Below are 25,058 nucleotides of genomic sequence, written 5' to 3'. Positions count from 1 at the left end.
TAGCACAGAAGATATTTCACAGTGGGAGAGTGATTAACTGCTGGGGTCATGCACCAGGCAGAATAGCTGACTCCTTGTTTTCTGGTATCTTTAGTGAGTCCTGTAGGAGATTCAACAGGCTGGCTAGAGCTCTGTGCTCTGCCTGCTGCACTGGGTCACACAGCTTTACAGCCAGCTTGGCTCTTTGAGGTTCAGTAGTAGCTGTGTAATGAGAGCTTAAGGGTAGATTGGACACCTGTCCTGACCAAGGCTTCCCTCTTGCATGTTTGTGTGTCAGGTTTTTTAACTTCTACAGTGGAAGTTTTGAATATTTGCATAAACAAAAAATAACTGAAACAAAGGGTGAAAAAGTACCCGTATAATGTGGGTCCTGGACCAGATTATATTTTGGGTTAATGCTCTGTAACTTTAGGCCATGCTCGTCAGCTGATTGCTATTTGTTGAGACAAATATGTTTGTCTCAGTTGTGCCTATAGGTTAAGTTTGTGGAAGCTTTGAGCTTCCTTCAGGAGCAACTTTGAAGTCGTAAGTGGACATAGATTCATTGTAAGTAGAACTGGCGATTTGTCTATGGGTCCATTTACTCCAGATGAGAACAGCAGGAACATTTTGGGCACACAGGCAAAAAGCCATGCTCTTTCCATTGCTTGGTGTCTTCCTCTTAATTAACTGGTGGTTTGACTTTTTTATCCAAATCCATTTGGCTCTCCTGACACTGTGTAGCTGTTTTCTGTATGCAAGTTGGGTCCCAAATTAAAAATTATTCAAAAATGTCTTGTATATGTTGGTTATTGGTATTTGTTGAGGTAGCAAATAGTTTTTTATCTGTGGCTCTGTTTATTTCAGACAGTCTTCTGGACTTGCAGTCATGCTGCATGTGAGGAAGCTTCCTACAAGTGGAGGTGAAATACTGATCATCTTGTTTTCTCTTTTTCACCAGATTCCATTGTGATTGGATTTTGGGTTGGTCTTGCAGTTTTTGTTATCTTCATGTTTTTTGTCCTGACCCTGCTGACAAAGACAGGAGCACCACATCAAGAGTGAGTCTGAAAACTGGAACAAATCCAGCCTGCTAACTAGTGTGTCTATTCTTTTGCAGACCCCAAAAGCAGTGACAGTGCTGATATTGTACTGGCTCAGCACCATCATGTTCTAGTCTGTCCTTATGGAAGGGTGCAGTCTGTCTTTGTTCCTAGCCCTTCTTGGAGACCAATTCTGTAGAACTGTTATTAATGCGTTCTCTATTTAGCAGCTAGTCAGTAGGAATACAGCGAGAGAAGGGAATAGCTGCATGTCTGCATTTTCATGCTAAAAGGAAGTTGGTGGGTAGGCTGCCAAACAGATGGTTTTAAATTACTGTTCTGCAGATAAGTGGGGTCATTTTAGGTAGGCTTATGTTACGATGGAGTGAAACAGAAATGTGAATATTGACAGAGTATATACAAGTAAAATACAAGGCAGATGTTAAATCAAGGAAGGTGAAGACTGGCAGGTTTACACGTGCTTGTGTGTTCAAGTCCAAAAGGTAGGTATTGGTACTGTTTACAAAATCTCCCCTTAACCCTGTGGCTCCCCTAGTCTCAGTGTGTCTCAGTTTCTGCTGAGAAAGTCCAGTAGGTCCTGAAGGACAGATCAGCTCCACGTGTGATTAACACCAGGGTCCCCTGAAAGTCACAAACTAATCTTCATTTTTTCCCCTTTTTGTTCTTTCTGGCTGATAAGTATGTGCAGACTGCCTTGCCGTGACCATTTATCTGCATTTGCACAGTGTGCAGACTGTCAGCATCCCTTCCTCTAAGTAAGTTTAAACCCGCATCTCCTCTCAGACTAGCGTACCATAAAGTAGAAGTAAAAAGCCCCTCTGGAGAGTGAGATTGCTTGCAGGCAGGTAGCAGTGATGAGAAGCTGATTGTGAAAGGCAATTGTTAGTGCTTATCACTTTCTAAAGCAGCCTATCTCTGCCTATTGAAGGCCCTCTGCTATTTAGTCATATGTAGACTGGCTCTGAAACTTCATGTAATAGCAGATCTCTGGAGACAGGGCCATATTAGAGAGGACGTAAGTATATCATGACCCTCTTCTGTGCTCCTGAGGTTTTGCTTCTATGGGAAGGAAATAGAGGGAGAAGGATTGAGCTTCCCAGAACTGACTTTCTAGTATTTTTGCCTCCCTTACAGACTGTCATAAAGTTGTCAGACTGCGGTCCCAAATGTATTTAAAGTCCTTCTAAGTGTTGGTATGCTGCCCCTTTTTGCTGGAGATCTTGTTTCTGAGCCAAGCATGAGAGTCTGTATCCCACGTGAATTTGAAAGGGAAATAAAGTGATGAAGTCAAATATACAGCAAAGATTTTAACATGTATATTTGTCAAAAGTTTGTACATTGTAAAAATGTACTTTCAGGTAGCAGAGGCCTGCTTGGTATCTCCCACTGTTCTGCTTTCTTCAACAATTTTCTTGGAAACGGTTGCCTAGAGAGGTTGCCAAGAAGGAGGCCAAAATCTTGTTTTGGTCCCCTTTGACATCCAGATAACCTGACCTGAATTTGGAGTTGGCCTCGCCTTCATCAGGGCATTAAGCTAGAGACCTCGCGAGTGCCTTGCAATCTAAGTCTTAATGTAATTTTTCTTCAGTTGCTGAAAGCCCACTTATTCCTTTCTGTATTTGTTTTGAACTTTGCAGCTTTGGGAGCTGTGTGCTTCAATGTTTGCCTACTTACTATGTGTGCTGATTTGGCACCTTGAACAAATTTGAGCGCTATTTTTTTGAGATTTGATAACCAAATATGTATGGTACTGGAAATAGATCATCCAGGAAAATGGTAAGGGCAGTGAATACTGTTGTTTCCTCTTATTTTTGATACATGTATATAAAAACTGCAACATAAATACCTACCTGTAGAACCAGTGCAGACTGTGGTTTTTAGTTTGCTTTTACCTTCTCTCTTTATGCCTGACTGGATTCTTCATGACTCATCGTTCCACTAGTGGGCTGTCTTGCAGCCCTCCTTTAGAAATAGATGTTAATGGGATTCCTACGCCAGCCTGATTGATGCATGTGTCTCTGACTTCAGTTAAGTCAATTTGGCTGCTCTTTTAAAGTACCATTAACGTGAGACATAAGCGTAACTGGGTTCACATGGCTGGATCCAAAGTAGAATACTCTGATTTCTCTAATAGTATGCTTTTCTTGGCTCAGTATAAAGGGGTACAATAGCATGTACTTACCAAAATTGTACAAGATGTTCAGCATCGGGTACAGCCTTATACCAGAGGAAAAGGGTCAGGATATGGATGGGGAGAGATATAAATTTAATTAGCTGTGGAAATGATGTCTGTTGCACTTCTGTTTTGTTTGCCTGGACATTAGTATGTGTAGAACATTCGCTTGTGCAACAAAAAAATTGTTGACAAGCTGTCTGAATTTCTGCCTGAAAAGTACTGTCATTCATCACTCAGAAGAAGACAGGACTCTGTTTCTGCCTTTAAAAACATCCTTACAAACACACTGCGCAACGAACGCATGCGTTCGTGTACTCTCTCTGTACAAAATACAAATATTGGCTAATGTCACCTCAAAGCTTCATGCAGCTGTTGAGGCAGGTTTTACAACCAGTTGCAGTAAAGGTGAAACGACTGGTAATATTTTCTTAAGAAATCAGTTGATTTTGGTTAAGGATCGGTTAGCTCCCTTTGAGATGCCAAACAGCGCTATTCTGGGGAACTCGCTACTTACTCCTCTCCATGGTTTGCCAAGTACTTCAGGTCACTTTAGGGAGGGTTCAGGGAAGGGCTGTTTTGGCTATAGAGCTCAAGTGTTAGTCCCAAACCAGTATGCACCTGTTAGATGGGTATCCTGGGCAAAATGGTCCGTACCCTGACAGTGCACTCAAGTCCAGTGGGCAGAATCCGGAGCCTAGTACCGAATCCAGCAGACCAGAACCCTGACAAACCCTGACAAACGCTGAGGTATACTTGCATGCTGTAATGAGCAAGACTACGATTCCTCCCCAAAACACAGAAAGATAGTGTTTGTGGATTTCAGAATCCAAAAATACCACTGTGTATTACGTCATGTGTTTTCCACTCGTGAGCATAGGATTATTCTCCATTTTATTGTATGTCCTTAACAGTATGGTCATTATAAAATTTTGCATCTTCCATTCTTCTGTTAAGATTAGGTTGCCACTGCCAGTCCTGTGTGCCCCTCATACAGTCAGCCTTTGCTCCTTCACAGCTCATGGTTTCTAAAGTACTTTCCACACTTACGAACGGGTTTTACTTCTCTAATGGATGCATTTTAAGCTTTCTTCCAAACTCACTTCTTCCTAGGCTGTTATCCTCTTTCAGTGCTTATTTGCCACCTCTGCTGTCCATGCCATAACACTTCAGAGAAACTCTTAGTGACAGATTTGCAAAACCGTATATGTCAATTAAATTTGGAATGGCTCTTTCTGTTGCATTGTAAGTACATAAATGATAGTCATCAGTTCTGAAAGCTACCACAGTATTATTCCAGTCTGTTTGCCTCCTGGTGTGCATACAGCAGACTAGTACTTAGTTACTGGACTGTTTTGCATCAATTTAAATACTATGCTTCTACATGCTTCCCTTTGAAATGCAGAATGAGCCATTATAGTTTTGACAAACTTAGAGCCTGCTTTGACTGGAAGGCTACTGTAACTGATTTTGTTGGGACAGAATTCTTGTTTTACGTGATGGAAGCAAATTAGCACGTTTAACTATGACTGAAAGACCGAAAGGTTTTCAGAGTAGATTTCTGAAGGTGCCATAAGGCTTTTAAAAGCATGTAGGCACTTACCTCTTACTGCAGGCCCGAGGGAATTAAATGACAGTGTTCCTCTGAAAATCTATGTAACTGCCGTGTGCACTTAGGTGTCCAACTGTCTGGCTCCAGTGTCATTTGCAAGGAGTTCACATGTAAAGAGTATGCTTTATTAATTCTTATGTAACAATTCTTACTTAGCTTTTATTCTGAGAATGTGTTTATAGAGTTTTCACTACTCATCCTCTGAATACCTCTACTGCCATTCAGATGCAATTTTGTCATGACAGGATATAAATTCAGCCTGACAAAGAATGCATTACTAGCTGTAAAACCAACACCCAGCACGAGCTTTCCCCACCCCTAGCTCTTTATGGCTCATGCACAGGGCCATGCAGATCGGAGCTGGTTTGAGCTAGCACTTCTAGAAAACTCTGAGAAGTGTTAAGATCATAGAATCAGCTAGGTTGGAAAAGATCTTTTAGATCATCAAGTCCAACCATTACCCCAGGACTGACAAGACCACCACTAAACCATGCCAATGAAAGCCTCATCTACACGGTTCAAGAATTTCAGGGATGGTGATTCCACCACTTCCCTGGGCAGCCTGTTCCAATGCCTGACCACCCTGTGAAGAAATTGTTCCTAATATTCAGTCTAAATCTCCCCTGGCGCAGCTTGAGGCTGTCACATCTTGTCCTATTGCTTGTTACTTGGGAGAATGACCCCCACCTCACTACAGCCTCCTTTCAGGTAGTTGTAGAGAGCAATAAGGTCTCCCTGAGATTTCTCTTCTCCAGACTAAACCCAGCTACCTCAGCTGTTATTCATCAGACTTGGGCCCCAGACCCTTCACCAGCTTCACTGCCCTTCTCTGGACCTGCTCCAGCACCTCAATGTCTTTTGTGTAATGAGGGGTGCAGAACTGATCATGATATTTGAGCTGCAACCTCATAAGTGCTGAGTACAGGGGGACGATGACAGCCTTGGCCCTGGCCCTGGCCCTGCTGGCTATGCTGTTGCTGATAAAAGATGTCCTTCCTGGGCTATGTGTCTGAGTTGTTAAGACTGCCAGACTTTAGAGCAATCTTTAGTTCCAGCTCTCATCTGGAAATCTGAATGACACTGACTAAAGTCAGTGGAAGGGATAGTTTGATGTCCAGACAACCAAGCACTCAAATTATACCTTTAGTGACAGCACTGCTGCCTATATCTCAGATGTTTTTTCTCACAAGTGTTTGATAAGCCATTCTAAACAACCTGTTACTACTTGATATCAAAAGGAAGTACTGGGGAGTATTTCTAAGCTCATTTATTGAGCTCATTATAACAGTATATTGATTATTAGAAGTGCCATTTAAGAGTGCTGACATTAACTTATTCAAGTGGAAAATCATCACAACAAATCAAGACTTAAAATAACTTAAGCAGAAAATAATAAATAGTGCTGGCTTTTACAGTCAGTGGTAGACAAACTGTAGGGTTTCCTTCCTTCCTAATCGTAACGGTTGCTGAAAGCAAATTTGCTGTTAAAAACTTGATGTTTTTACTTTTTGTGCTTACTGTATTTCTCTCTTTGCTCCCTAGCAATGCAGAACCTTCTGGAAAGAGATTTCGCATGAATAGCTTTGTGGCAGATTTTGGAAGGCCTCTGGAGTCGGAGAGGGTCTTTTCTCGCCAAATAGCTGAAGAATCACAGTCACTTTTCCATTTCTGTATTAATGAAGTGGAACATTTGGACAAAGCAAAACAAAATCAGAAAGGTCCAGGTCTGGAGAGTAATACCCACTTCCAGGAAGCTCCCAAGAGCAGCGGTATGTTTGAGGAAGACCTACACTGTCTTACAAAATTTAACATTCCTAACTTTGTGAATGCTGAGCAGAACTCTTCGCTAGGTGAGGATGATCTCCTCATCTCAGAGGCACCAATCATTTCAGACAGCAGATCAGTCATGCAATCATCCCATCGGATCCTTGACTAAAAAGCCTTTTACTTTAAGGTAAACATTCTCGTTACTCTCCAGTTTGAAGCCTTTCATGGACTTCTGGTATTGTGATAGAAGGTATTTCAGATCTGTGTTTTCTACTGTATGTAAGACTGTCTGTGCTCACCCAACTCAGTTTAGATAAGAAGTAAACCACTTAAACCTTAATTCAGATGCCTTTTGGGTTTTGGGTTTGTTGTTTTTTGGGGGGGGGGGGGGGGGTGTTTTGTTTTTTGTTTTTAAATCATAGGGTCTCAGGACAGTTTGGGTTGGAAGGCACCTTCAAGAACATCTGGTTCCAATGGGCAGGTATACCTTCCACTAGACCACATTGCATAGGGACTCATCCAATCTGGCTTTGAACACTGCCATGGATGGGGCACCTACAGCTTCTCTGGGCAACCTGTGGCAGTGTCTCACCACTTTCACAGCGGAGAACTTCTTCCTAGTAATAATATCCTATTTATCTAATCCTAACATCTAATCTAAATCTATTTTCTTCTAGTTTAAAGGCATTCCCCCTTGTTCTGTCACTACCTGCCCCTATGTCCAGCTTCTGAAGGGTACCATCATGATTTCCAGGAGGTTCCTCCAGTGTATGGATGATAACTTCCTCCTGCAAATGGTGGATGAGCCAACCAGGAGAGGAGCGCTGCTGGATCTCATCCTCACTAACAAGGAGGGTCTGGTCGAAGCAGTAAGGGTTGAGGGCTGCCTTGGTTGCAGCAACCACGAGATGGTGGAATTCAGGATCTTGTGTGGTAGGACTAGTAGAATAGCAAGTAGAATTGCAACCCTGGACTTTAGCAGGGCAAACTTTGGCCTTTTCAAGCAATTGCTAGGGGAAATCCCGTGGGCAAGGCTGCTTGAAGGTAAAGGGGCCCAAGATAGTTGGTTGGCATTCAAGGATTGCTTTTTCCGAACTCAAGATCAGAGCATCCCGACACATAGGAAGTCAAGGAAGAGGGCCAGGAGACCTGTGCGGCTAAATAGGGAATTGCTGGGTATGCTCAAGTGGAAGAGGAGAGTTTACAGGTCGTGGAAGGAGGGGCTGGCCACTTGGGAGGAATATAAGGCTGCTGCTAGAGGATGTAGGAAGGCAGCTAGGATGACTAAGGCCTCCTTAGAATTAAACCTGGCGAGAAGGGTCAAGGACAGCAAAAAGAGCTTTTTCAAATACATGGCAGATCAAACTAACACCAGAGGCAATGTAGGCCCGCTGATGAACGGGATGGGTGCCCTGGTGACAGAAGATACAGAGATGGCAGAGTTACTGAATGCCTTCTTTGTCTCTGTCTACTCTGCTGCAGGCAGTCCTGAAGAGCCCTGTACCCCTGAGACCTCAGATGAAGTCAGGTCAACGGAGCGGTTTGCCTTAGTCGATGAGGAATGGGTTAGAGATCAGTTGAGCAATCTGGACATCCATAAATCCATGGGTCCAGATGGGATGCACCCGTGGGTGCTGAGGGAACTGGCGGAAGTCATTGCTAGACCACTTTCCATCATCTTTACCAAGTCTTGGGAAACGGGAGAGGTGCCTGAGGACTGGAGGAAAGCAAATGTCACTCCAGTCTTCAAAAAGGGCAAGAAGGAGGACCTGGGTAACTATAGACCGGTCAGCCTCACCTCCATCCCTGGGAAAGTGATGGAACACCTTATCCTTGGTGCCATCTTAAGGCATATCAAGGATAAGAGGGTTATGAGGGGCAGTCAACATGGCTTCGCCAAGGGGAAGTCATGCTTGACCAATCTCTTAGCCTTTTATGAGGAAATAACACGGTGGATGGATGATGGCAGAGCGGTGGATGTGGTCTACCTTGACTTCAGCAAAGCATTTGACACAGTCTCCCACAGCATCCTCACGGCTAAAATGAGGAAGTGTGGACTGGATGATCAGGTAGTGAGGTGGACTGCGAACTGGCTGAAGGGGAGAAGCCAGAGAGTTGTAGTCTATGGGGCTGAGTCTAGTTGGAGGCCTGTATCTAGTGGAGTGCCTCAAGGGTCAGTACTGGGACCTGTATTATTTAATATATTCATCAATGATTTAGATGAGGGAATTGAGTGTACTATCAGCAAGTTTGCTGATGACACTAAGCTGGGAGGAGTGGCTGACACGCCAGAAGGCTGTGCTGCCATCCAGCGAGACTTGGACAGGCTGGAGAGTTGGGCAGGGAATAACTTGATGAAATATAACAAGGGAAAGTGTAGAGTCCTGCATCTGGGCAGGAACAACCCCAGGTTCCAGTATAGGTTGGTAAACGACCTGTTAGAGAGCAGTGTAGGGGAGAGGGACCTGGGGGTCCTAGTGAACGACAGGATGACCATGAGCCAACACTGTGCCCTTGTGGCTAAGAAGGCCAATGGCATCCTGGGGTGTATTAGAAGGGGGGTGGTTAGTAGGTCGAGAGAGGTCCTCCTTCCCCTCTACTCTGCCCTGGTGAGACCCCATCTGGAATATTGTGTCCAGTTCTGGGCCCCTCAGTTCAAGAAGGACAGGGAGCTGCTGGAGAGAGTCCAGCGCAGGGCAACGAAGATGATTAAGGGAGTGGAGCATCTCCCTTATGAGGAAAGACTGAGGGAGATGGGTCTCTATAGTTTGGAGAAGAGGAGACTGAGGGGTGACCTTATCAGTGTCTATAAATATATAAAGGGGGAGTGTCACGAGGATGGAGCCAGGCTCTACTCAGTGGCAAACAATGATAGGACAAGGGGTAATGGGAACAAACTGGAACACAAGAGGTTCCACTTAAACTTGAGAAGAAACTTCTTCTCAGTGAGGGTGACGGAACACTGGAACAGGCTGCCCAGGGAGGTTGTGGAGTCTCCTTCCCTGGAGACATTCAAAACCCGCCTGGACGCATTCCTGTGTAACCTTATCTAGGTGTTCCTGCTCCGGCAGGAGGATTGGACTAGATGATCTTTTGAGGTCCCTTCCAATCTCTAGCATACTGTGATACTGTGATTTGCAGAGAGCATAAAGGCTGTAGCCTGGCACTGGGAGGTGTATGAAAACTGCTCATCCAAGAAAAGTCTAAACCTCAAATTAAAGCTGGAGCAAGGGATAAGTAGCTGGTCCCTGGAGAAGTTCTGCAGCTTCTGTTACTCCCCAAAAGGCCAGCTGAAACTGAGCAGCATAGTTGGTATCTGCTTGGAATTAACTTCAATTTCTGATACCTAACTGCTTCTCAGTGCAGGTTAAACCCAACAAAGCTTCCAGAGAGAATACCTGGCATAATAAATTGTGCACAGTGTTTACAAAATGCTATCACCACCTGCTGCTGAGCAAAAGCAAATTGGTACTGCATTTATAGTATTTCAGAGGGACATTCTGACAGTTGCCCAGTGATAACCTGGAATTAGTATCTTACAAACAGTAATTTGACTTTTTTTTTTATTAAATTGCTGATGCGAGCTTCCAGTTTGGTAAGTGCAGGATTCAGTAGCTAAATCACAGGAAATTGGATAACTATTCCTACATATTCATAGAGTTGCTGTATGCAAATAAATGTCAGTGATAAGTTGGTGTTATACTTTGCTTATAGTCTGAACCTTCCTGTGCTTTTTGGCTCCATCAATGGCCCTTTTCTTGACCAGTGGGCCAGCAAAGGGCTAGCAGGTGTGAAGCTGTGGGGAGGACTACCTCCAAAAGCATGGCTGAGCTGCACTTGCTGTGTCCTTTTTTTGTACTCGGGATGGTGTTGCAACCACAGCTGCTCTCCCAGGGAAAGGTTTGTTGAATAGGTGTAATTTCAACCTTTATTCTTTTAGAGAAGTAATATCGTTCTGAACCTTAGCCAGAACTTACATTACATTTAGCTTTCTTAAAAAAAATTGTAATTAATGGTCAAATGATTTTAGAGCAAGCACATAGGATGCTGAGGAAACAGGTTTAAATCCTTTGCTGGGTTTGGAGTAAGAGTGCTCTGCAGGCAGTTATTAACCGAAAGGAAACCAGTGGATCCAAGATATCATGCATAACTGGGTTTTCTTGAAACTAACTTGCTTTGCATGGAACATGTTTGAGTGAAAATGTAGGAATTGCCTGCTGGTATGTTCTTTAGCCACTTCAATGCTTAAATTCTTTAAGCATTCATTTCATAAAATTATTTCATTCTTCCTTCACCTGACAAAGAGAATAAATAATGAATGGCTTGTACATTTAAAGAATGCAGACTGGGGAAACTTCTTTTGTTTTTTAACTCCTGTGCCCTTATAAACCACTTACACCTAAATTTCCTGCTTTCAAATATAATTCTTGCACTACTTCCTAGTGTTTAAAGAATGGGTTTATACTTAAAGCAAAGCAGAGGCTGTTTAAAACAAGCAGACTATTGTTGAAAGTAGTTCCTAAAAGGAGACTGAAGTGAACCCTGTTATGAATGAGTATAGCTGCATGGTTGCAATGTAGATCTTGAGGTGCAAAAAGGCCTCCCTTTACAGTAAGTACTCAACCACAAGTATGAAGGCTGTAGCTGTATAAGTTCCTTTTTCTCTTCCCAAATTAAGAAATTGTTTGCTGTTCCCAGTCAGTTAACCTGACATTTTCATCTGGTACCTTAAATCTTTGTGGCTTTTGTTTGGGTGCATAACTGCAACTTTGGGAGAAAGGAGAAATATTCATGTGAATGGATGCTGGTGACAGTTAGCACCCAAATGAAAGGCACTTATAAAAATGATCAAGGGATAAGGCCAACTTCACTTATACCACATTTGAATTGTGTTCTTAGTGTTGTCACTGAATTCCAGGAAATAACTTCTCTAAACAGAATGACAGGTCAGAAAGCCAACGTTACTTTGTTGTGACACTGGGTATGTGGGGGATCACTCTCCCTACTACGTACCCCAATAAGTTTATAGCTTTTATATCTTCATTACATACATATTCACCATAATTCTGTGAAATGACTACCCAATTCTTGTTACTCATGGCATATGGTAGTTTGGGTAGATCAGGCTGCGGCACAGGGGCTGTGACTTCAAGGAGTGGTCGCTGGGGGCTGTGATGGTCCTCGGGAGAAATATCTCTACTCATTTTATCCTTTTACAGAAATCTGTTAGTTAAGGACATCAGAATGCATGTTTAGTCTTGCCAGTTAACTACATGTTCTTGTTTGGTCTAATCTGCAACCCTGAGAGGCTCCTCAAATTGTTTTCTTTTGCTGCTGTTTACCTATCTCTCAGGCCTTATCAGCAGGCTGGAGGCCTATATTGGTTTGAGAGAAGGTATCTGGTCCTCTTGTTGCGTGCCTTCCTTATCTTGAGAATCGCTGTAGTCTTGTTCATGTCTAAAAGTCTCTATAAACAGTGGAATACTGATTTAAGAATCCGAGTAGCCCTGTCTATGTCTAAGTCTCTATATACAGTAAACTATATATTAGTTTAATTCAGTATTGCTGTCCTTCTAAAGCATGTGTTAATCCTCTACAGGTATTTGTTTGGTTCCTGCTTCCGTTCTTGCACTTTTTCCATCTATCTCCCTTCTGTCTCTAAAGTAAGTCCGTCACAGTGCTCTTTACAGAAAAATAATGTGGTGGTCCCCACTGCACAGCTCCCACATGGCTGCAGAAGCACTGTGGCAGCAACACAGTCTGATTCACATTTTTTGCTCTGCCTGTGCATTAGAGCAGAGTCAAAAGCAAATTCAGAAATTTTCTGCAGTTTTCAAAAGCAGTTATTTTAAAGCTCGTTTTTTTTTTTCCTTTTAGAACTAATAGACATGACATTTTGCCTCAGGGGTAAGGGGAGTGTAATAACCAACTTTGTATAACATGTTAAAGTTACCTTTTCAAAGAAAATCACCATGAGTTGGTTCACCATGAAGTGAATAGAAAGTGTTTTGAGCAGGATAATCCTTCAATAGGGGTGCTAAGAATTTAATGGTGTTTGCAAATGGAATTATTGCAAGTTTTCCTACTGCTTGGGCTGTCTATTTCAGAGCCTCTTCTGAAAACCTGCTGTAAGTGCATCACCTGTGGTAGATTTAACTTCACAGGGAGTTCCCCTAAGATAATTACATATGTTTGCATAAAAATGTATTGTATTGTGTTCTCTAAGAACCTATTAGGTCAAGTTATGTACTCCAGTTTTCAAAGTTAAGTATTTGTGAAATGTTCTTCTGTGTAAACAAGTATTAGTTCTCTACCTTTAAAACAAACAACCCACTCAACCTACAATGTAAAATCAGAAGTTGCCTGCTCAATAGAGAAGAGAAAGGGAAAGGTAAAACTATGTACTCTACTACAATCTAATGATATACAGTCTCTAAAGCTAAAAGGTGAAGTAAATGGTGTGTATTTGTCATGCAATTCAGTATTTATGCACCTTCCTATTGAGACTGTTTTTGCCACTACGTGACTAAAAGAATTGCCCAAGCCCCTAGCAAAGGGGGAAGTCAAGTGTGCGTACCCTCCTACTCTGCCCTCTCCTCCAGTGAAGGATGACAAAGCAAAATAAATCAACTGGAGATACTGCAGAGCTGGAATGAACTTACTTGGCAGCTTTGGGTGTTGTCAGGCAGCAAAGAGGGTACAGAGCCACCACACAGCCTTTTACCACATATTCTTCAACACACGCAAGAGTTGGAGGGCTGTGCTTTCTCATTTTTGGACAAGAGCCGAGTAGGTAGCTGTATGAAAGGCTAAACGTTACAATTCACAGTTATCAGAGGACTTTCTGTTCCAAAACGTCAGTGCAGCACTTGATGCACAGTCCCCTTCCCCACAGAAATTGGATTTGCACAGCTTGTCCTAGTATACAGATTCTGTTCTCCCTTCTTCCAGAACAGGTCTACCAGATAAGACTTCAAAATGTATTATGTACTAGGAAACAGTCTTCATCCATTATAACCTATTTGACTTGTTAAACGAACAATTCTGGCATGTATTTCAGAGAAATTGAAATAGAACTGCTTATGTCTCTGCTGCAAGTGCTGTGCTCCTCTGCACACCCTGTTCTCTCTCAAAGCAAATGTCTTTTCTGCAATGTAGGTCACTGAGGCACCCGGCCAGCTGCTCACTTGGTTTCCTAAAGCTTCAAACATGACAATTCAAATTACTGTATGCCAGCTGCTTTGCTATAAACAAATGAATTCCAGCTAAACATAAGGCAATGATTCAAAGAAATTATCTTTAAGATTCTTTTAATCTATCCATTATAATGGGCCCTGGAAATGCAAAATGAACTAGGATAACAGAAGAAGAGGAAAAACAAACACAAAGCAGTATAGAATTATATTACTCTGAGAGATTGCACCAAATTTCTCACTGGAATATGGTAAAAGCTAATGGCCGTTTCTGTCAGCTGTGTTTCAGGGTATGTTTCAGGCTGCTGGAGAGTCACAAACTCATAACTTTATCAGCGAAGTTAAAATTTGGATCTTAGTTCTTCAAAAAGAAGCCATTGCTACAGCTGCTCAAGACCAGAGGTAGTCTGTTACTGTGTAGAGCACCCACTTCATGGGAAATGCCTGAAAAATAAAGACCATGTAGTCTATGTGTAACTACATAAATATATGTGAGAACACAGTATAAACCATAGTATAGCTTACAGTAATGGTCAATAATACTGTCCCTGCTCAGTAAAACAAACTAGGAGAGATAATTTAATTTGAAATGTAACTCATGTGAGAACATTTGAAGGCAATGGTTGGAGAGAGAATTTCCAGCAACCAGAAATGCTCCCCCTGGGCCTTCCCATCCCAGGCAGTGCCCCAGCTGTAATTAAAAACATCACACTTCAGGTCACGGACTTTAATACAGAGTTACATCAATGGCAAATTGTACAGAAAGAAAAAAAAATTAAATTGAAATTACTCAGCTTTATGCTTTTCATTTGCAAAACAATCCAAAATCAAGAACACAAAAGCATATTTACCCATAGCTTATCTATACAAAGCAGCGTTGTATTTACATAGTTTATGAATACAGACTAATACTTCATCTCTGTGGGACAAAACAGCCTCACTAAAAATACTGAAAATACCTGTATATGAAACAACCAAGATAGATTACGATATTGCCAACTGACTTATCTTTTTTTTATTTGTGTGTATTCACTCTCACTTATGTTTGTGTATGTATATGCTTGAGAAGAAAGAAAAGTCCTTGCACTATTACTGCCAGTGTTTCCACAGTATAATGTGTTACATTATTTTGTCCTTTATGCATGCTCAGTCACATGCTTGTATAAACCAAACCTATTTACTGCTGTTCCTTAAAGAAGCACAATCATATAGTCATAGACCTGAACTACTTCCAGTAGTACAGGGTGCAATACATTCTAGTACATTCTGAAGAGTAGATTCTAGTTTTCATCTTGTTATTGTCCTAAATAAGGGTAGTTGATTGAACTACAACCTCAGTATATGTGCTGTGGAATTCTTAAGGACTTGCACTGCTGAGACTTCAAACTAGTAATTTACTGATGTGTTTGCAAACCTGTCTTTCAAGCCACCAAAAGCTTGAATTTTCTTTAACTTGACTTAATGCTTCTCCTTCTTTTATCCTTTTTAGCAGCAGGCTGGCCTCTTTGTTCTGTCAAGATTATCTATAAAGTTACTATCTCAGAACCAGAACAGCCCCTTGTAAAAATCATACTCAATACAGCTTTCCCTTCTAAAAGGGATACCGATAACTACTCTCACTGTATTTTATAGGCTTTTTTTCATAGCTGTCCCCTAACAACTCAGCTAGATCACTCTGCCATCATTATTACCAGCACAGTGGGAAATATCTGAAAAGGAGACAAAGAATAGTTTGAATCTGAGCATCACCAGCAAGTGCCTGCTCTGCTCCAACCCACCAACCATTCACAAAGTTGAAAGTGGTATTAAAGAGAGATAAGGGAAGGAATGCTTCATGAATTGGAGGGAGAGAAGCAAAGTCTTGGGAAAAGAGAGTTTCATGCCTTAATGAATGAAAAATAGTAACTCTACACACTAAAACCAGAAGCTAAACAGCATATTATATTGTTCACAAAGGAATCATTCAACAAAAGTTAAAAATACTGAGGCATGTTCTACAGTATCTGAAAAAGTATCAACTGGAATTTTTCATTAGTGATCAAATTTATGGAATAACCTCAATATTCCTAATCTTTTTTAAAAATGGCATGTAACTTTATTGCTAACAAAATATGACATACAATACAACTGGGTGCTGCTCAAGGCAAACCTACCTTTGGACAAGCAAGATTCCAGATAAGGTCAGAATGCAATTCAATTTACAAGTGCTGCATTAATGACTGTCAGTAATATTTTCTATACATAACTTTGAATATTAAAATTGTACTTCTCTAATCAACTCCTACCTAATCACGTCTTCCAACAGCTGTCGTGCACGCTGAATCCACTGTAATTAGGTGCAGGAATAACAACCCCTTGTTTCTGCAGTTCACGTAAAACATCTAATATTGAATCCAATTCCACTCGAAATCTCTCCAGTTCCTGGTTCTTCCGCTGTGCCAGCCTTCGCCACTTCTCCACCTCCTGGGTTTGTCTCACTTGAGCAACATGTTGCGATAGCTGGGTTGCCTGCAAAAGAGAAGCAGGTCAGCACTGTGACTTTCTAATCAACTACTATGCCCCATATTCCTGGCACTGTTCAAGGCCAGGCTGGACAGTGCCTTGAGCAACCTGGTCTAGCAGGAGGTGTCCCATGCCCATGGAACTAGATAGTTTTAAGGTCCTTTCCAACCCAGACCATTCTGTGATTCTACTCAGCCAGTGTGGCCTCTTTGCCAAAATATACCACTTCATTACATTTGATGCTCAGTCTCAAAACCCAGTGCTCACATTAAGTGGAAATAATTTGTTCTGTATATTACAAAAATCACCCTGAATTTCAATAGCTGCATTAATGACAGAAGGGTAGAATCCATTAGCGTGTAATGAACCTCAGACAAATTTAACTTACCCTGCCCAAAGCAGCAATTAAAAGCTTGACTAAGACAAAGCTGGGTGTATAACATAAACCCCCATATAATCAAAATTAATCTTTTGAGTTGCCATTTAAGTGTGTTAATTAAGAGAACATTCTGCAACAGCATCTGAATGACATCTTCTGGGCTACTGCTGCACTTTTAAAAACCACAAGGTCTATGAATTACCAGAAAATATCCTGTAGTCACAGAAATCTGAAGCTGCTGCAGATAAAAGTCTGAATTAACTTTGACATGAATCCATGGCATAATCCTATTAAATTACCCAAAATAAAAATGTCACAAGTGTTAACACAAAGGCACCAGTTAACACAAAGGAAAAAACATGACTGCTACTGCTGAACCCAGGACACACAAGGTATCAGAATCTTCACACAACTATTAATTGTAACAGATTCTTTAAGAAAAGCTCTATCAACTTAAAAGCTGTAATTAATGTATTTGTAGTTTGATGTTCAGGATAACCTGTTATTTTCTTGTTCAGCAGTTACTTTTTCTACATTGTTCATTTCCTTATCCTTCATCTGGGGGACTGTTGGGTGCCCCACTGCAGATGAGTAAAGATGCAAAAACAGGACAAACAAAATCCAAAGCTTAATACATAACAAGGCTGGTAACAGCAGGAAAGATGACATTACATAGCAGAAACCGTGTGTACTACTATTTCTATTTTTATGAAATACATTACAACACATCTTAGTAAATACTATAGGTCAGGTAATTAATTTAATGGAGACAGATCACGGAAGAGGCAGCAGCAGACACTCTACAGAAACAGTAATACAAAAGCAAATAAATAGCATAAAAAATAACTATATTACAGTTACCTTTAGGAGGACAGAATGTGAACAGAAATAATAAAATCATCAGTGGCAGCACAGTCTGCTCTTAATCCAATGACCTGTTCTTATGCACAGCTCTTTTTGGATAGTAAATTAAGTACATGACGTAGGAACGTATGAGAATAAAGCCTTTTAACATAAACAATTCTGTACATAAAAGTGTATTCCTTCAGACCTGGTTTCAAAACTGTAGAACTCCCCAAACTAAGAACTGCTACAGTTTTGATGATCTCCCTGTCCAACTGACCTTTTTTAAGTTCATACATTTCAGCAAATCCAAAGTTAAAACACATACAAAAGACAATCATACATTTAAGTGATGGAAGTGTTGAGAAAAAAAAAAAAAAATCTGTATCAACCAGAAAACTGTTTCCAGATGATAGATGAAAAACCAGGATGGAGGCTATGATAAAAGAAGATTAAAAAAAAAAAACAATGCAAATGTTTTACCCACTTAAGGGATACAAATGTCAGATACAAGAAGCTGTATTACAAAGATCCAAGCTTCAAAATTTTTAACTTGTGGAGGATAAAGGCTTTTCGTTGTTGTTGGCTGGGGTATGAAACAGTAGTCTGCTGAAAGATGTTTCTATACTTTTAATGCAGCTTCTCTGAATGGGACTTCTAGGACTAGAAAACGAAATTACAGTTCCGTTGAGGAACATATCATAGCTTAACAAACTGTGTTACAAATTTTTCAATAGCTAGCTTTCATTGTGTAATTGAAGTAAGAAATAGGTGAATGATACATGGGACTTTAAGAGGTCCTGTGGTCCAAGCCTCTGCAAAAGCAAAGCCTCCTTAGATCAGTTTGTGAGGAAGTTACCTGATAAGTGAGTCATGCACAAGTAATCTTCATTACCACAACAACAGCATCTACACTCACTTCCATCAGCAGGCACTGAAGACATGGCTGTATCAATAACTACTTGCCCCCTGCAGTGTGAGCTAAATAAGCCTGTGCAAGTACCATGCAATTACAGTAAAACCGGTAAATTGCTCTTAAGAAGTAAATGCAGAGATAACTCTGCTGTACCTTTTGAATTTCTTGCTGCCGTTCTGCATGCCTGGTCTCTATATGCTTGATTTTCTTTTCCAGGCACAAGAAATGTTTCATTTTGGGACTCTGGTTCTCCTTAGCCTCTCTCAGTTCTTCCAACAATTTTGTCACCTACAATTTGACAGAATTGATGAAAATTATTATTGTGTTAAGCAGTGTATAAAACAGATTCCTTTCAAAGCATACTTGTGTTGTTCAATCATTCCATTCAAAAGCTGCAGAAAGGAAGACAAAAATCTCCTTTATTCAAAAGCTTAAACAGGGTCTTGGGCACTTAGATTACGATCTTTCAGCTGTAAGAAGTGGCCTGAGGAAATGAAAATCTAGTCCTTGATGATTCCAATCCTTTTCATAATGTGTCATGAAGTGATTATTCACAGACACTTCTTATGCTTCTAAACATACTAAAAAAATAATAGAGAATACATGATTAGCTGTTCTTACACAGCCCCTTCTCACAGCCTGGATAAGGATCAAATATAACATGTAGTAGTGTATTTCTAAGGAATAAACTAAGAAAAGACATGCTGCTAACAGATACGATTACAAGCCCCCTTTGGTCTAAAACATGCCAGGTCAAATCAGCTCTACCAATGATTTACCTGAATTTCTGGAGGATTAGGAAATCAGTTGTAAGTTTTCTGTAAAGCTTGGTTTATTCTCATTCTTTGCCTATTTTAAGTAACTTGGTATTTCTCCATTTAAAATTTTTTTTTTGTCATTTTCTTAATGTGCATAAGTAAACTAAAGTGGAAGCTTTGAAGTCCTTATCCTTTATTATAACCCTTAACTCCTCTTACCCAATATATCTGAGAACTGCTAACCCTCTTCAAGCACCCAGTTACACCTGGCTCTCTGCTGCTGAATTCAAGTAGCTGGAAGCATTGTGTCTTCTTAAGATGTTGTCACTGTTACTGAGAAATTACTCCAGGATGGCTTACTATTATTTCCACTTTTTTAACATGGCTTTCCAAAATAACAAGGCCTATGCTACTTTCATTTCTGCCTCTCTCCATAGCTTCAGCAGCTTTGAAGCTGTGGGCCAATTTCAGCCACATTTGTCAGATGAGCTGTCTTAGTTTCATAAGGTTTGTGAAACTGAGTGTCTGGTGCTTGGCTGCTAAGTTGCTCCACAGAAGGAAAAGGGCTGATGCGTGATTTCAAGTACATAATTAAATACAAAATTCATGCTGGAAAAATCTTATGTAGGGAAAAAAGCCCCAAGGAAAAATGAGCTCCATATATTTTGCCAGCAACAGAACTATGTTAAATACAAAGCTGTGCAATGTGCAAGCTGTTACCCAGAGAAGTATATAGTTTATGGAAAACAGCCATAAAGAACATTTCTAAAATTAGTATTAAAATAACAATCTTCCAGGGAACCTCAGACTTTTTTGCCCTTTTTGAGGTACCACCATTTTAGACTGAGGGCTCAATCCTACTGCAAATGGTAGTGCTTTTCCCTATCATGACTAATTCTGTTTGCAGATTTGGTTGCTTTCTTTTGTCAGCCCAACATACTTAACTATTTAATGCTCAAAATGTATTTTGAAAGCATCACAGCAATCATGCTAGAGGGCAAAAGGAAGGCTTTACATTGACATTTCTCTGTGTAGTGCAGCTACGATTTTTGTAACAAAGCACTCCATTCCATTTTCTTACATGCCAGCACCTTGAACTCAGCCTGTAATATAGGGGTCAGATAGGATGATCATTCTCTTAAACATCACTGGTATTAATAATCTGTATAGCAGTCACAGAAGAAACAAATTAACAACATTTGTCTCACTGTACTCTCGACCTGTTTTCAGAGGAGGAAGTATTATATATACTGAGATCACTAGAGTGAAACAAGCTCTGTATACGAAGGCAACACCCACCATTAGACTCATAATATGAACCCAAAGTCTCAACCTCTATTCTGAAAATAGAGAGCTTGTTTAATAGATCCTTTTTCTTTCCCTACAAGCCCTCACTTTTCTTGAGTACTTCACACAACAGAGGTGGAATTTTGCATGGGTAATATAAATACTTAATGACTTTAGTGAGATTAATTATATTATGTACTAAACAAATACTGATATTTCTCTCATTTCCTCTAAATAAGGGCAGTAAACAAGACTAAATGTCTGGAGTTCTCAATCCCTTAGAGAATAGGAGAATACTTTTTAATAATTATTGCAGGTTAATTAGCATATTAGCAAAATAAAATTAAGATCAGCAAGATTCATACATCAAGGAGATGGAGAATTAAGCATAGGCATAATGATAAGCCAGGCTATAGCCTCCTCCTGAAGAACTACAAAACCATAGCCAATAGTTTAAACAGCTTCAGCTAAAAGACAGCAATTTTATACAATATTAAGTCAAAAATGAACACACAAAAAAGTGTAATTTTTAGATTATATGCTATTAATAGAAGATGAAGAAAACCTTGGTAAGTTTCTCTTACCTCTCTCAGTGAGCTCTCAGTGAATTTCAGAAAAATTATTACAACTAGACTTCTCAAGAGACCCTAAGTTTCACAGATATCAAAGCAGAAAGCCAACCACATCCTGGGCTGCATCAAAAGAAGCATGGCCAGCAGGTCAAGGGAGGTGATTCTCCTCAAGGGAGGTAACTCTCCCCCTCTACTCCACTTTTGTGAGACCCCACCTGCATTCAGCTTAACACAAGATGGATGTGGACCTTCTCAGTCAAGTCCAGAACAGGACTACGAAGATGATCTGAGGGCTGGAGCACCTCTCCTATGAAGACAGTCTGAGAGAGCTGGGCTTGTTCAGCCTGGAGAAGAGAAGGCTCTGGAGAAACCTTAGAGCAGCCTTTTAGTACCTAAAGAGTGCCTACAAGAAATCTGGAGAGGGACTTTTTACAAGGGCAGGTGGTGACAGGACAAGGTGGAATGGCTTTAAAATGAAAGAGTGAATTTAGATTAGATATTAGGAAAAAATTCTTTCCTGTGAGAATAGTGAGGCACTGGCACAAGCTGCCGAGAGAAAATGTGGCTGCCCCATCCCTGGCAGTGTTCAAGGCCAAGTTGGAAAGGGCTTTGAGTAACCTGGTCTAGTGGAAGGTGTTCCTGCCCATGGCAGAGGGGCTGGAACCAGATGATCTTTAAGGCTCCTTCCAGCCTAAAACATTTTATGATTCTATGAGAAAACCAAGAATATAACTAAGTCTGTTGTATGGCAATGGGGGATGAAAAAAGGAAGGCTTCATCTGAACAAAGAATTTAAAACAATAATAAAATATCCTTCTGTCCTGGGTTCAGCAGTAGCAGTCATTTTTCTCCTTCGTGGTAGCTGGTGCAGTGATGTGCTTTGGCTTCCAGCCTGGGAACAGTGCTGGTGATACCGGTGTTTTCAGTTGTTCCTAAGTGGTTTACCCTGACCAAGGACTTTGTGAGGCTCATGCTCTGCCAGGGAGGAGGGGAAGCCGTGAGGAAGCAGAGACGGGCCGCCTGACCCAGGCTAGCCAAAGAGGTATTCCATACCACAGCACGTCATGCCCAGGGTGGGGGGTAACTGGGAGTTACCCGGAAGGACATGGGCTTCTGGGTCGGACTTGTTTCTTGGCCAGTGGTACTGTATTCTCTTCCCTTGTTATTTTCCCTTATCATTGTTGTCATTGGTGGTAGAGGTGGTGATTTGTGTTGTACATTGGTTGCTGGACTGTTCTTGTCTCAACCCGTGGGAGTTGCATTCTTTCGATCCTCCTCCCTGTTCCTCCGGGAGTGGGGAAAGGGAGAGCCCCGGGGCAGGGGGACTCTCGATTGCTCTCAGCCCGGCACCACTCACTGGGAATGAATGAACAAGCTGTCTGACTAGGGTTTAAACCACGACACCTTCAAATACAGGGAAGGTCCTGTGGTCTATTTACTACCCATCATAACTCTCATAGCAAAGGCTATGAACGCTTGGAATAACCCGCTGATCAGTTTTCATACAGATGTCAGATATTTCTAATTAATTAAAAAAAATAATTTCAAAGTTCTACCTTCTGTTCTGTGTTGTTCTCTTGTCCACATCAGAAAAATATACCACATTCTCAGGTATAACTGATCTAGAAGTAACTGACAAAGATACTGTTTCTAAGACTTATTTTACTACACATTGAGGCTTTACAAAGATGAAAGTGAAAGCTCTTATTAAGATAGGGTACCCCCAATCCAAATTTAAATATACCTCTTTTTGTAGGAGTTCCTCTCGCATCTGTGAAACTAAAAGGGCTTCCTGATGTCTCTGTTGTTCACCAATTTGTTCTTGCAGATGTTTTATTAATATCTACAAAAAGATTAAAAATAGTTTGTCATTAACATAAATACCTATAATGCGTAAAAACCTGTGCAGGAAAAATACACCAAAAATACAGCCAGTGTTGTAGTACTGCAGGTACAAATGATGCATGTATCAAGCATCCTACCTCTACCACATGTGCATTAATATATGCATTACTGTGTGGGTTAACAGTCACTGGTCACAATGTTGTTCTATTTGCTCTCAGAGTTGTTGCACTTGTTCTCAGAGTTGCGTTATATCACACCTTACTTACTGTATGTGTTACCTGCAGTGATATTTATCATTGTTGGGGCCTGAGCTAAAATTATAATTTTGTACTTCTTAGGACTGGTTTATGATATGACAGAATCGCCAGTTGTGAAACAGATCTGTATACTCAGTATTTCCATCACCTCTGTAATTCGGGAGCCACCTATTGGGAACTGTTAATAATTACACCTTTTGTCTTTTGTCCTTTTGACCAACCTGGTCCTCTTGCTATGAACTAGCAAGTTGCTGCACATAGTTCAGGTCTTGTTTAAGTTTAAATAACTATTGAAAATACCACCCAGAGATCTGCCCTGTGGCTGGACAGTCACAAGTGGCAGAGTGTGTGGGATAGTATGAACAAGTACTTAGGCCAGTGGGCACCTCCAGTGCTTTGGAACTTCACTCCTGAACAAGTGCAGAATCTGAAAAAACTAACAAAACACTTAGAAAAGGTTTGCTGTCCTCCTGGCAATAACAGAGAGGCACAAATTACTGCAACATGCTGGCGCCTATGCCTACAGAGCACTGCTTAACACTATTCAGTACTCTCAAGGGGAAAGGAAGGTCTCTGGATCTGATGGTAAAGCAGCAGACACCGTGGCTACTCCAACCCTGGCAACAGGCACTGCAGCTGAACCAGAGAACTAACCCATGTGCTTCAGTGCATGATAATGACAGTTGCTCCTGGCACAGTTGCCTGTGCTGGGCTGGATGTTCAAAGGGAGGGTGTCCTCTACAAATCATGCAACTGATGCTACATGGAATAAGTGGGTCACACAATAAATTCAAATAGGAAATCCCAGTTGTTCAGGGATCTTGGAAATCATAACGGACTGGTCAAAGGAAAATATTTCAGAATGCCACCAGAGGAGAAGGCGATACATGAATCTGCCAATCAAGCTGGCCCGGCCCAATCAAAACAATTACATACTGTAGAAGAGGATAAAATTCCTGTAGTGCACATAAAAAAAAAATATGCAAGGGAAAACAGTCTGGGTTATTGCTACCTCAGACAAAGGCAAACACATTTGTGAAATTGTGAATAGCTTTTGCTAAAGGAGCATGGTGCACTTAGCGGGTAATGTGGCAGGATGGAGATGCCTTGTGTGTACCTCAAGGGGATTTAACTTTGGCTGAGAATAACCAATGAATTAAACTGTATGATGTTAACTGCTATATTATACTGTATATTATCACTTCTCTGTTGGCTATATAGCCACCACTTTTAGTAATAAAGAAAGAAATAACTTTAGCAGATATCTGTATGTAACGAATACAGCTACTCTACCTCACCTCTTGTGTTGAAATTTTGCTGCTCAATTCTGCTACTTTAGAAGTAGAATGCTCCTTTGCATGCTGGCAAAGAATCTCTTCCACTTCTCTCTGATGGGAAGCTTTCAGAGATGCAATGTATTCTGCTGTGTCTTCCTGTATCCTGAACAGAGTGAGAGAAAAATAGTAAGTAGTAAAGCAGCTACAGACAGTTCTCCAAAAAAAGTTTCTCACTTGAGCATATAAAATATCAAAAACGTTAAGGGCAGAATGTTTTTGAAATTTCATAACAAAACCTCACAAGAAAGCACTGGAAGGACAACACACAATGCTGGTATGTGCCTCATTTAACTAAAGGCAGCTAAAATATTCGGTCAATCATGATTTTTTTGCTTCTCTTATTAAAAAAAAAGAGGGAGAGAAAAGAGGTGCTTTTTAAATCATAATGCAGCTATCCTATTTCAGAACAGAACATGCTGCAATCTAAATAAATACACCGACTACGAAGGGATCTACGGGAGACCAGGCAAAGTATAAAGTTTCTACAGTTGGTCAGATAAATCCCACTGAAAGCACACACCAGTCTGAGAGAAAGTATACGTACCAAATATCAAGACCATATGACACAAATACA

The 25,058-nt window shown here is 40.9% G+C and overlaps 2 protein-coding genes across 13 annotated transcripts in view; one reads left to right on the top strand and one right to left on the bottom strand.

The window, feature by feature from the left end:
• Positions 1-13,377, top strand: part of MRAP2 (melanocortin 2 receptor accessory protein 2) — a 28,134-nt gene extending 14,757 nt beyond the window's left edge. For 8 of the 12 annotated variants that reach the window (XM_061460358.1, XM_061460364.1, XM_061460363.1 and 5 more), the window contains 2 exons: positions 941-1,040; positions 6,371-6,922. In XM_061460358.1, coding sequence (XP_061316342.1) covers positions 941-1,040; positions 6,371-6,764 — 494 coding nt within the window. In that variant the 3' untranslated portion in view covers positions 6,765-6,922. Of the gene's footprint in view, positions 1-940; positions 1,041-6,370; positions 6,923-9,961; positions 10,131-10,309; positions 11,612-13,197 lie in introns of those variants that run through there. The other 4 variants (XM_061460360.1, XM_061460361.1, XM_061460359.1 and 1 more) reach the window with 4 other exon arrangements.
• Positions 13,378-15,708: 2,331 nt separating this feature from the next.
• CEP162 (centrosomal protein 162) overlaps positions 15,709-25,058 on the bottom strand; it is a 46,170-nt gene continuing 36,820 nt past the window's right edge. Inside the window, exons 24-27 of the mRNA XM_061460354.1 lie at positions 24,446-24,587; positions 22,790-22,888; positions 18,582-18,716; positions 15,709-16,296 (exon numbers count right to left, since the gene is read on the bottom strand). Coding sequence (XP_061316338.1) covers positions 16,078-16,296; positions 18,582-18,716; positions 22,790-22,888; positions 24,446-24,587 — 595 coding nt within the window. The 3' untranslated portion in view covers positions 15,709-16,077. The remainder of the gene's footprint in view (positions 16,297-18,581; positions 18,717-22,789; positions 22,889-24,445; positions 24,588-25,058) is intronic.

This window comes from Pezoporus flaviventris, unplaced genomic scaffold, assembly GCF_033815535.1.
Source record: "Pezoporus flaviventris isolate CSIRO_AGI_PZ_B2104156 unplaced genomic scaffold, CSIRO_AGI_Pfla_v1 ptg000031l, whole genome shotgun sequence".
NCBI classification, from domain to species: domain Eukaryota; kingdom Metazoa; phylum Chordata; class Aves; order Psittaciformes; family Psittacidae; genus Pezoporus; species Pezoporus flaviventris.
Note: the sequence above shows the minus strand (reverse complement) of the source record. Positions and strands in the feature narration are given on the sequence as shown.